The sequence below is a fragment of the Oxyura jamaicensis genome, chromosome 2, assembly GCF_011077185.1.
Source record: "Oxyura jamaicensis isolate SHBP4307 breed ruddy duck chromosome 2, BPBGC_Ojam_1.0, whole genome shotgun sequence".
Taxonomy (NCBI): Eukaryota; Metazoa; Chordata; class Aves; order Anseriformes; family Anatidae; genus Oxyura; species Oxyura jamaicensis.
In genome coordinates this window covers 136,899,729-136,912,718 of record NC_048894.1, presented here as the reverse complement: position 1 = coordinate 136,912,718, position 12,990 = coordinate 136,899,729, and the positions used below count along the sequence as shown (strand labels likewise).

General features: G+C 38.8%; 1 protein-coding gene across 8 annotated transcripts in view; it reads right to left on the bottom strand.

Annotated features, from left to right (window-relative positions):
• Positions 1 to 991: 991 nt before the first annotated feature.
• The window catches only part of VPS13B (vacuolar protein sorting 13 homolog B), a 468,066-nt gene continuing 456,067 nt past the window's right edge, over positions 992 to 12,990 (bottom strand). For all 8 annotated transcript variants that reach the window (XM_035319261.1, XM_035319264.1, XM_035319260.1 and 5 more), the window contains 3 exons: positions 10,432 to 10,534; positions 9,546 to 9,795; positions 992 to 3,052 (listed from right to left, as the gene is read on the bottom strand). In XM_035319261.1, coding sequence (XP_035175152.1) covers positions 2,807 to 3,052; positions 9,546 to 9,795; positions 10,432 to 10,534 — 599 coding nt within the window. In that variant the 3' untranslated portion in view covers positions 992 to 2,806. The remainder of the gene's footprint in view (positions 3,053 to 9,545; positions 9,796 to 10,431; positions 10,535 to 12,990) is intronic.

The window sequence follows — 12,990 nt, the reverse complement described above, 5'->3', positions numbered from 1 at the left end:
TGTTATAGCAGCTGGCGCGCTGTTTATAGGAGCTGCAGAGCTGAGTAACATGCTTGTCTGCCCTGAGACCATCTCCAACCATCTGTAAAGGTTTTTGCTATATTTATATATATGAAATAATATATAAAAAGGGATTGTTTGATCTAAACTACTTTGGGGAAGGGTTTGCCGTCCATAAGCCTGAGTATGCCTCCAAATTTTTGGCTGGCATGCTTTATTCTTGAGTGTTTGAGGAATGATTGATGGTTCTGGAAGCAAACTAAAAAGATAGATTTGAAGTTGTGAGCTCTCCAGGTCTAAAGAGCGCTATGAAAGTAGGTATGCTTTAAGGGTACACATTGGAGTGCTTTAGCAGCTAAGTACAGGCAGCTGCTCTTTGGACAACTTTGTTTTCATAGTTCACACAGCTCATATGTAGGAGAGGCTGATTTATATGCCATCTCCACACATGTTTCCATACATGTGGTCAGAAGGGGGAGAAAGAACCTGCCTAATGCACTAAAGATGCTAGCTTAATTCATTGAAGAAGAGTGTAATTTAAGCAAGTGTTTATTCCAAGGGAATATAATTCAGGAAAAACACAAATATAGCTTAAACAATGGCTGTAATCTACAAACTTTTAGGAATTAAACTGCTGCCTTGCCTCATCTTTTACAGGTGTGTTTGCATCCTCTTGGCTGGTTTGTGTCCTAACCTCCATAATGAACAGATTAGGCTAATTCACATGGTGACCATAGCGCTGTTTTGATTCAGTTAGTCACAAAACCATAAAACTTTTCAGCACATGTTTTGGCAAGCTAATCATCAGGTTTTTACTTCCAACGTATTGTCATGATCTATTGCATTTTCTGGTATATGACAAAGTCCAGTCACCAACAGGAATCTAGTGGGGTCGGTCTACATGAAGCTTGTGTGTCTTTGTTGTCATTGTTCTACACAGTGACTGTTCATTCACCTGTAACTGAATGACCAAATAGCTCACAAAACCAACTATTATAGTAATAGCTTTATTATCTTTAAACAAACTCTATATTACAATTTCTGCATCAATATGCAAAATTAGAATTATTAAACCATTTCCATAAAATATCGGGAATGAATTGTATGTATATGTACATTTTTTCTTAAAATAGTGTTATTTAAACAATGACTAAATTATTAAATCACTGTGAAATGTTGATAATTAATGGGCTTATTTCACATTCAGAAAGAACAACCCAGATCCCAGGCTATTGTACTTCAGTACACAAGAGACACGGCTTTAGAAATATCCTTTAACAAAGCAGAACTCACAAGAAAAACATTACAAATACTACATTCTTATGTACTGTGCTTTTGGTCCTATCAGGTATGCATAGAAGGTATTAACTAAAGCAGATGTATTTGCTCAAAACGATGATCAGACTTTATTCCAGTTCCTGTCTCTAATTCTGGCCATGTTCAGGAATCCCCAGACAAAACGAATGTCCATATACATGTAACAGGGGAGAGAAGTTACAAGCATAGTTGAAAACCAAGCAGGATTTTTTTATTTTTTTTTTAAAATAAAGCTGCTCTAGATAGATTTGGTTTATAAAGTAACCTAACTGTGCCTGGAGAGAATGATTTCTTGTCTACTACAAACTGTAAAACATCTGAAAATAAGACACTCAGAAAGCTCATTTGTCTTGATGTGTTTAACATAGTATTCTTAAGTGTACTGTGATGGCATCATAACTATTAATGTAATCGGACCCCGTGGGTCTTTACTTTTGGATCAACCTAAAAAAAAAAATCTCATTTTGTTTAGCAGAATTATATTTAAAAGGTCTTATTTATAAATATCCCTGTTTTTATCACTTCAAAGATAATAAGCAAAAAATTAATTAGGGCTTAATTGAACATTTACTGTATGTAGTGGTGGCAGATCAGAAGGGAGAGAGACCCAACAAAGCTACATTTAGCACCTGCACATCTATGGTATGATGAGCTTTAGATTCTTGGTAGATTTTAAGGAGGCTAAGCTCTGGTTCTTAAGTTTTTGAATTGCATGTTACTGGCTTCCAGTTAATGACCAGACAATGCACAATGTCATATATACATTGAAAGTCCTGAAAATTTGATGTTGGATGAAATAAAGTTTCTGTATACAGACAGTTTTAAAAATAAATTCATGTTGTAGTTCATGTTTTGTTCTCCAAAACCAGACAAAGGCACTAGTTTACATTAAGGACTAATGTCCTGCAAAACTTCAGTCAAATAAAGGAAGCTATTTTAAGGTTAAAGTGGTGCTAAAACCCAGCTGTCACTAGTAACTTAAAACAGCCACACTGGGTTTTTCAGATTTAGTGGGGGAAAATGTTTTGCCTCAGGATGTACATGTTGGGGGGAGTGCATGTGTGGGGGGAGGCTCAGCCTTGAGCAAGTTTTTACAGCTGAGTTATAAACCTGGTTTATAACAGAAACTGGCAGACCCTAAAATATGATACAGTATGTATTGATATATATTTTTTGTGTGTGGCAAAAATGACTCTGTGCACTCAATTCTTCCTTATTCCCTGATTTTTGGTAATTGAAAGAAAAAGGAGTTTGATTGACCTATCGTCCAAGGCTTTTTCCTTTCACTTCATTTGTTTGCTAGAACACTCTCCTTCCAGCACTAGTATCTTGGCTAGGGAGCAGGAATGTTGTCAAGGTTAGAAAAGCTTAACTTCATTATAATCTCCTACTTCAAAAATTACATGCATCTCTGCTTGATGTAGGTTACTGCATAGAAAGCATTATGCTCAAAATGGTAAGATATTACTACATTCACCACAAATATTTATTAAGAAAATCCTTTCCTCAAGGCTTTATTTTTTACCATGGTGAATTTGCTAATGAATACTTGGGCAAAATTTGGATCAACTACATACTGATACGTTTTCGTTACAGTTGGAAGGTGTTCAGTGGCCACAGCTTGCAGTGTTGGCATTGCAGCGGCACTGGGGGCGAGGTGGTAAGATGTCTTTGTGACGTACTCCACAAGGCGGTTGTACTGTTGTTCTGATAGTCTCTCTCTAACTCCATCTGCCTGAAATAAGACAAAATGATTACTGAGTAATTGACAGTAACTGAACTCAACACTGAAGACAATAACTTGCATAACACTTTGTAGAGTTAAAAATCTTCCTCCCTGGGATCTTACAGTAGCTTCATGGATGTTTCAACCAGCAGAGCTCTCCTGCAGTTTTGTGATTGGTGGCTTTCTCCTTTCCTTTGCATGTTTTGGACTGTTCTATCCTGAAGTCTATCCTACAGTGACCTTAAAGGAAGCTATAGCAAGGTGAGGATCGGTCTCTTCTCCCAAGCACCAAGTGATAAGACAAGAGGAAATGGCCTCAAGTTGCACCGGACTGGTTTAGGTTGGATATTAGGAAACACTTCCTCACTGAAAGGGTTGTGAAGTATAGGAACAGGCTGCCCAGGGAAGCATTTGGGTCACCATTCCTGGAGGTCTTCAAAAAACTTGTAGAGCTTTGTGACGTGGTTTAACGGTGAACTTAAAAGTGCTAGGTTAAAGGTTGGAACAGATGATCTTGGAGGTCTTCTCCAACCTAATGATTCTAAATCCACCATAGAAAAATCTAAGCAGTATCTTCAAAGAATTTCAGGGATGGACTCCACCCACCTTGCTGGAGAGTAGATCTTTACAACAGATCAGGTCTTTGTAGACAGGAAAGTCATCTAAAGCCCTCTTACAAAAAGGTCAGTAGCTCCCAGCAGTGTTTATCAGATAGACAGCATTTATAATTAGCAAACCTCTCTCTCACAAAGTACAATTTATGACAACCCATAGCCGTTTCTGTGAAGTTAAGAAAGTCCTTCAGTTACTTGATTCAGAATAAGGACTAGAAGCTACCTTCCAGGTGACTGGTCTATCTGTGACTGGATATATCCATTTGCCTCTGCTAACCAAAGAAACATCCATGTAACTATTATTATTATTATTTTTAAACAGAAGATTTTTATTACAGATGGTTTGGGCATGTTATTAATGGAGAAGAAATTAAGGTATACATGCAAACTGCCTTTTCCACCATGAGGTGTAGGGACTCTTCTGAAGAAATCCCTTTTTGCAGGATGAAATACGCTGAGGTTCAAGGCTCTCGTACAAAGGATACAATGAACCCACTTCTAGCTAAAACCAATACTGCCAACAGAAAGGTGGCATCTACCATATGATTTCAACCCAATAAAGTATTAGATGAGAAGCCATGGGCAAACCTGGCTCTGGAAAATCAGTCTGCTGTGCCCCTTTTTTATTGTGAAGAAGAAACTGAAGATGACTATGACCAACTTGGGAAGGGCAAGCACGCAAGCAGATACCAAGCTAGCTGACTTCAAAATGACTTCCAAAAAAAGATATTCAGAAATATCACCATTGATACTACAGGGGTATCACTATCAAAGTCATTCAGAATATAACTTACTTCCAAAAATGTGAAAATGAAAGAAAGGCAGACACTATCCTAGGGATAGGGTCTGATGCTTCCTTGTTTATAGTGGGAGAACTGCTGACCAATTTCATTTTTGCATGGTTTAAAACGTCTTTTTTTGTTGCATGTCACACTGAGGATTCAAAGACTGCTGTCTTCTGCCGTCTTTCAGGAGGTTTTACACATGCCTCAGTAAATGTGATGATATTTTCAAGCAGTGCCATTGGATTCAATTTAACAGCCAGGATCAATATCCTGTCACATCTCTGGACTGCAAGGCTCATTTTATAAAAACCATTGCTTATTTGAAGAAATAATTAATATGATTCATAGATAGTGACAGATGTCACATTCAAATCAAAACAGTCCCCCCTTTTTTTCTTTCTTTTTTTTTTTTTTTTTTTTTTTTTTAACCTATGCCTTTGGAGAGGAATTCACTGCTCAACAAGTAGGAACACTCCTGTTTTCAATCATCACCACAAAAATGCTAAAGGAAGTAGGCTCACGAACAAACTCAGACGCTCAAAGTTGGAGTTCATGCTTAGCAACAGTGGAAATGATGAAATGGACAAAAGAAAGCTTGTTTTCCTCCATATTGTTAAAGGGAGGGGAAAAAATTACAAGGCAGACTGCTGCAGCAGGTACATAGCTAACAATGGAGAACAGTGTCTGAACGATGTCTTCAATCTGCTGTCACAGAAAAGGTATCACCTCATGAGTCAATCTGTTTTAGCAGTTGAAAGGAGAGAAATATGCTAAAGTAGCACCTTTAACTACATGACAGTTCTGACTCCACTCTGACCAAAAGATCAAAGTTATAACAGGAGATGGAAATGGTGCTGACATCCCACTCCCCTACTTGTGTGAACCCATTCTTCATAGGAGCTCTCCCCATGAAGACAGGCTGAGGGAGCAGGGGACGTTTGGCCTGGAGAAGAGAAGGCCCCAGGCAGACCTTACAGCAGCCTTCCAGTGCCTGAAGGGGCCTACACGAGAGCTGGGGAGGGACTCTGTGTCAGGGGGTGTAGGGATAGGGCAAGGAGGAATGGCTTTAAACTAAAAAAGGAGAGATTTAGATTAGACACAAGGAAGAAATTCTTCACTCAGAGGGTGGTGAGGCCCTGGCACAGGCTGCCCAGAGAAGCTGTGGATGCCCCATCCCTGGAGGTGCTCAAGGCCAGGCTGGATGGGGCTTTGGGCAGCCTGGTTTGGTGGGAGGTGTCCCTGCCCATGGCAGGGGCTGGAACTGGGTGGGCGTTAGGGTCCCTTCCAACCCAAACCATTCTGTGATTCTGTGACTCATTCAGCTCCAGGCTATATCCCATAGATATAGCACAATTATTCAGGAGGAAATATTAACTGTGCTTGGACAGTCTTCCAAAGTAACTGGGACCCTACTTGCTTCCAGATGACTTCATCTGTAACTGTCTACTTCTCCAGCCAGTTTCAGTTTAGCTTATATTGTCAAGACAACAACAGAAACCTGGAGTTGCTGTTATTCTACATTTTTTTTTTCCTAAATGGCACATAGTGTTGTCATTAACCAACTATTTTTAAAAATATGTAATATTTATAGCCAAACCATTCAATCAGTCACAACTTGGTTAATGGTTGCTTAATGCACCTGTTAGATGAATCTTAGAGATTACATATATGCCCTTTAATTTTGGAAGGTCACATTCTGGGAGTTAAGAACTCAATTTTTTCCTAAAATTATGACTTATAAAGAATAATACTTGTGCTATAACCATTGTTGATTTTGTTAGAATTGGTCATTTGTTGTGCAATCCAGGTTGTGTGTATCACTAACAATCTGCTTAGCGCACACTCAGTAAGTAAGAAGGTTCTTTATTTTTTATTTTCATTACTTCTTTGAAAATTCAGAGTGGCTTTCAGCTCCAGGTATGATACCTGTAGCACTATCATGACAACCCTGTTGCAGATCATCACAAAGAAATTCAGGAATATTTGGAATTCCAGGGCCCGTCAGTTTTTTGCTCTCTCCGTGGTATTATAAGCTACACCAAAAGCAGCTGGAAGAAGAGGCCTTTTAGAGTTTGATGTCTGTCTGGAACCAAGAAGTGTCTCAATTACTTTGGAAGATAATCCAAGTACAATTAATGCTTCCCTTTCAATAACAACATTGTCAGTGCCAGAATTTTCAAGAATCCATCCAGGCTATTCCTAGCCAGATGGATTAAGTTATATATTGTGGAGGCAAACAAGCCATCAGGCAAACCTATTGCTGAAGGAGTCAAAATATGTTCTATAATATCTCTGGTGATTACAGCTGTAGAATAACTCATGTTTTGTTTCCTAATAGTTCCAAGAAGCTGAGGAGAGGCAAGGGGAGAAACTGTTTTGGGTAGAGCTGAAACAAAACTTTTGGCAACTATTTTGGGTGAACAATAAGACACAAAAGTGCATTTTTATAATGTTGAAATGAATCGTTTAAATTTTGTTGTATTATTTCTAGGATCTTTGATTAATCAGTACATTAGATATAATTTACATTTGGCAACATTACCTCTGTTTTTTGGATGACATGGGCATTTCTAAGCGAAAAATTTTGGTCATCTTCACCAATGTCATCATGTACAGAAGTGCCAGCACTTCATGTAGCAGTACATCTTCAGTGCAACAAGAGAGCCCACCATTAATATTTAAGAGTCATGTCTATTTAGGTGTAGGACTTCAGCTCTGAGGCTTCTTACCTGCAGTTCATAGCTTGCTACTCCTAAGGATGCGTTTCCCTATCAAAATCAAAGATTTTTTTTTTTTTTTAAATGAATGCTCTTTTTGGGGACCTGAAAGGGAGGCCATGGCAGAACAGCCCCAAGCACCACTGAAGTGAAATGCACAGCTGCAGAAATAAAACTTCCAAATATAAAATGTCCCAATTCACTAAGGCAAAAAATAAGGGAGCATTAATTACAAAATCATATTACATAACTCTAGGTAATTAGCAAAACTTTATGAAGATTTTGGAATCTGTTTTGGCATAGCTGCCCTAGCATAAGAAAAAAAAACAACAACATTTTCTTATTCTTGCCTGCCTTATTTTTAACTGCTCCTCTTTATAGCACATTTCTTTAAATATTCACACAAATTCCACTGTGAATTCTGCATTCTGAAGGCATATTTATGCCAAGTCAGTTTTGTACTGCATCACTCAGCTTTTGATGTCTTGCCATCACTGACATTGCTCCACCCCTGGGGGCATAGGCACTCTTCACTGCTTTTATCATGCCATACATTTTCCCTGCATTCTCAAGGGCCTGTGTCAGCAGAAGACATTGTGTACTGCAGCTGGCTGGCTCAAGGCTTATAGCTCCTGGCATTGCTATGCCAATGGAATAAGGGTCCCATATTTTTATCCAGAACTACACAAAGAAACATGTATTTCATCCAGTATCTCCAAGGCAGCTCACTTACTGTGTGTAGTAGCATATGTATGTGGGACTACTGGACTCTTTACCCAAGCCATGTAGGGTTGTAAATGTACAGGACCCACTTGGCCCAGCAGTCTCATATATTGCCAGCTGCAGCAGCTATGGGGACTATAATTAGGCTCACTGTCCCATGTCTTCCCTTCTCCCAGGCAGGCATCACGCTCTTGAAACAACATTTGGGCAAGTAGTGCTCCTGCAGAGCAGCAGCCTACTCCTCACTCTTCCAATAACCAGATATAAAGACAAGAGCCACTACAGGTGCTACAGACCAACAAAAAAATCAGGGCTGGTGTTAAGTTAGGGTTAGGGTAGGCTGAGTGCATCAATAGTCTCAGGGAGAACAAATTATCTTCCTCTTTCATCCAGGACAGTAGCTCTGGACTGAACAGGATGGTCTGGTTTCAGCACGATGGCTGCCTCCAGCAACCACATAGTGTTCAGGGACAGAAAAACTGAGCTTTGCCCACTTGCACCAAATTTAAGGAATGCCTCGTGTAGTTTTGTGGTGCAGGAAGGCAACTTCAGTCAACAGTTGGGCAAATGTCAAACTCCGTGAGACTGAGGTTTCTGGAAAGACAGTAAATGTAAGTAGAGAATTCAGCACTTAAAAAAGGAGCATTCACAGAAATTCCAAGTGCTGTCATGACTCAGATGAAGTCCTCATTCTGCTGGAATCGACAGCAAAATTCTTTGGTGACTTCAGCAAAGTCAGGATTACTGAAGGTGCTGAAGCCTCTCCTACTTTTTGGCACACCTCATACTTCCTGTTGTTTTACATATGCTCTTTTTGCGTATCTGAAACGGAAATTTCTGGTATAGCAGTCTATGAACTACCTGACACACACGTTTGTTTTTGAATTGAAATCTCATATGACTCCACTTGAGAATTTAATACAATAAACATTGTTTCCCGAAAGTGTAAAAATATACCATTCTTCTACCATTAAAAAAAAAAAAAAGATAATTCATCCAAAACCTCAGTATTCAAATGGACTAGAAATCTTTCAATAAGAAGATGAAAGATCTATGCTTTTCCTGGCAAGCACATGGTACATCCAACCTCAGCAGAAGAAAACTGGTCCATTTCAAAGTCAGCATTTGCAAAAGGACGAAGATTTAAGGAACTAAATACAACTGGCAGCCAAGAAGGAGCTCTGCATTGAAACTGGGAAGATAAGAAACATGCTGAAAGGAGGAAGCATCAGCATTACTGAACTGTTAAAACAGAATTCACAGAATAATAAAAGGAACCATTCTCACTGTGACTCTGTAGGCATAGGCAGCAACTCTAACTTGCAAATAATAAACACCTCACACACAGGAAGCTAGTCCTGAGATCCTCTTCAGAAACGAGGAGGTGATTACCAAAAACCTACACTTCTGCTTTTTCCCTCGGAAAATTGCTGTCACAGATAATCAATTTCATGATCAATAAGAGAACAGAAGAGAGGAGACATGTCCCTTTCATCTGAAGGGCAACCCAGTCAACAATGAAGTGTGTGAAATCAACAGGTCCCCTGGTTTGACGCTTAAATTCTCTGGCCTCCCAACCCCAAGGTGTGTGTGTGCCCATTGCTAAAAGCATCACCCCCAACTCAAACTTTATCTTTGGATGAAAATCTTACTCAGTCTTTACCTCCACATCACAAGGCACTCTCTGTTGTTTTAGCTGCACCTTCAGCAGGTCTTTTTGCTGATCATCTTCCAGACAATCGATTTCAGTCACAGGGAATGCCTGCTGCTGCGTGTCTTCACTGATGCTGACCACAAAGAGCACCTCTGAGGTGAGCAGCAAGCAGCCTTCATGCTGCTGGCCTGATGCACTCACAATCATGACATCTAGCGCCATATGGACTTCTGGCCTCCCTAGAGATTGCAGCATTTTCCTGTGTTACCAAAGGAAAAAAAAAAAAAAAATGTAGTCAGTGTTAGGCACTGGATCCTTGAGGACTTCTTTTGATCACTAATGTTCTTACTTAAGCCTGTAGCTATTGCCTACAAATACAAAATAAGCCATGGAGTATATTCCAAATCTCCATTACTGAAAGATGTAAGACGTAAGATTTAGAGGATAAATGCGAAAATGTTATTTATCAAACCTCCTTAATCATTCAATGCAAAATTGGCTAATAACCATGCTAGGTCAGCCTATTTCCCATCCTAATAGAAAAATTACCCTGAGAAGCGGCTTACAAATTCAGCACAGAAAATAAAGCTATCTTCACTAACAGCTGTTTCTGGAGATGAGCAGTATTTTTCTTGGGCTCAGTGCAATGATAAATAAGTAAGAGCTCACTGAATACCATTAAATAAAGATCAGCTCTGTAGTTACAAAGCTGGAAGCAGATCAGCAGCCCATCATTTGCAGATTGGGTTTCTATGCACTACCTTTGTGTTTAATGTTCCTAAACAAACTGCCATAACTCAGCCTTTCCTAGGGAAGCAGCCTGTTAACTTGACCACAGGCCAGAACCTATTAATAAACAATGTGGATGTAAAAATGAGCGTCTAAATAATTTTACCAGACATATTTGACGTGGCTATTTGGAGCCTGCTCAACATGTTGATCATTTGGATGAGAGCGCTGCTTGGGAAGCTGAGAAAGTCCAGCTCCATGCAAAATACCTGTGGTAAGAGAATTTAAGTTTTTTAGTAGTTGTTTTCTACAAAACAGTTACATGTTGTAGTGATGTCATCTGTTTAGAGCAGTTCATAAAATAGTGCAGATCCAAAATGATGTCACATCCTTGGAAGCTGTAGTCAAGATAATTCATTAAATATTACAATGCAAGAGTTGTGCACTTAACCCCAGTGATCTTACATTAGCAAGAAGCGAAAAAAAACACCCACCAACCTACCACTGCATGTTCTAAAAATCAGCCATACACTTGCAATTAGGAGAAACATAATGCTCCTGAGAGCCATCATTTCATAGTAGGATCGGACACATCACTTACAATTTATGTATAAAAAATCAAGACTGTTGTTAACTTTCTTGCTTAATATTAAAATACTTCCACGTACATGTCACGGTCGGTACAAATTAGAAGGAAAGTTTGCCTAGATACTGTATTTAAATGTTCAGTTACTTAATCCAGCTGTTAAACACAGATCCATACACATTTATGAGATCTCCCGGGGCATCTGGTTTATTGTGAATTCTTCTTAGTGCCAACACAGAATGGAGACTACAAGAAGCAGTTAAACAGGTTTCTAAATAGACTATCCAAAGCTGAAGATGATACGGTACGTATGCTTTCAGATGGCTTGTAAACTTTTAAAAATGAGGTATGGTCACCAGAAAGAGTGGATTGCAAAACATTCACAAATTAAGTAGTTTTTAAAATTTTTACAAGAAAGTCAGGAAGTAGGCTAAGCACTAAGCACCAGTGTTATAAGGTTTAGTGCAAAGTTACTCTTTAATAAACAGAAGATTTTTTTTTCTTTTGGTCTAATTAAGCATTCCATTGAAGGAAAAGGCATTTTTTTTGCATAAGGGTGTCAATAACTTAGATTCCTTTTTACACAATGGATAATAATTTAAACAAAACATCAGCACTGAAAAAAACCTTTAATTTTTAACACACATGTTGATGGTAATACTTAAAAGCAGCATCCCAGTTATAACAGTTGGCTTACCGAGGTTCTCAGCATTATGTGAGTGAAAATGTTATTTACAGATGGAGAAAGAGAGAACATGTGTTTATTTCTGTGTGGTCCCCCACCCCTTGGTCCCCCCCAGGAGGCACGGTCCCACTTCCAATCCAGTTGTGGGTAAGAGTTACTTGAACTCTTGTGTTTTCCTCTCACGCACTGTCAGCTATTATTGATACAGTTTTTATGTTTTTTCCTGGCTAACTCTTTTGGTCACATGCTCATGGAAAACATGATATATTGTATACCATATCTGCAATGAAAAGTGTCCTTCTACTGTTACAAGCTTCTTGATAAAGACTGCACCGAGTAATTCCCCAGTCAAAAAAAAAGAACACACTGCCAGCCAACAGACAGAAGCTTCTGATTTTACCAATACAGATTTTACACCGATGTTATGCACAATTCAGGAGAACAGATATTATTGGCACTCATACACACTAGATAAAGTCAAGACAATTATTTTAAAGAAATATAATAATTAAATATTTACTTATTGCTTTCAATAGATTACTTCAATGAGTTTTCAATGTAATAGCCAGTGTGGAAACAATATCCTAAACTTAAACTCTAGGACAACTACTCGTATTCTAAATAACACATCACAAACATAAATGTGACTAGCGATTAAAGGCTTAAATCTTCAAGATTAGTCCAGTGCAATGAGTGAAGTAAATTAATGATGCATTGTCGTTGTATCAACAGGTCTCCCCTGCCCACCGCTTCTTAAATATCCAGACCAACAGCTTCCATTTCGTGATATTGGAAGCAAAGAAATCGGTGTATTTTGATATTTTGTTCTTGTCAATTATGGTTCTTGCTGGTCCAGAAGCACCTACTTCAGTCTGAAAGGATTAATCACAACCGCCACTAAGTGCTTAGTCTAACCCAAAAACCCACCTCTGGTTGTTATGAGGTTACCCGTGCAAACCAGGGCTGTCCTTGCACAACTCTTGAGATAAAAGAGGATGTTCTCACTACACGACTCACTTCTTTCTCCCAGGAACATAACTCCCTCTTTGTGTAGGGATAACCCAACTCTTTCCTTGCTGCAACAAAGCAACCTCAAAATAATGCTGTAATTGGACATAGTGTTGCTCTATTACATTTATGTCAAAAACTCTTTTGTAAGCACATATGTTTCTGTAACTAATTCTTCTGTATTCCAAGGATTACTTCATGCTTTCTGCATTCTGTGTTTCTGTGGCTGTACAAGACTGATCGGTAACACAAGAGAGAAGCACAACATGATGATTTTTAAAGAAAATTAATACAACATTTATAACTGTTCAGATGTGGTACTTCTAACTCTCGAAGTCACACAGCTACCGAGCCAAGTAAGTAGACATAGCAGGTTGTGTCTGAAGAGCATTTTAAAGTTCTGGTCATGAAAATTTAAACAGAGATGTTGGGAACAGAGAAACTCA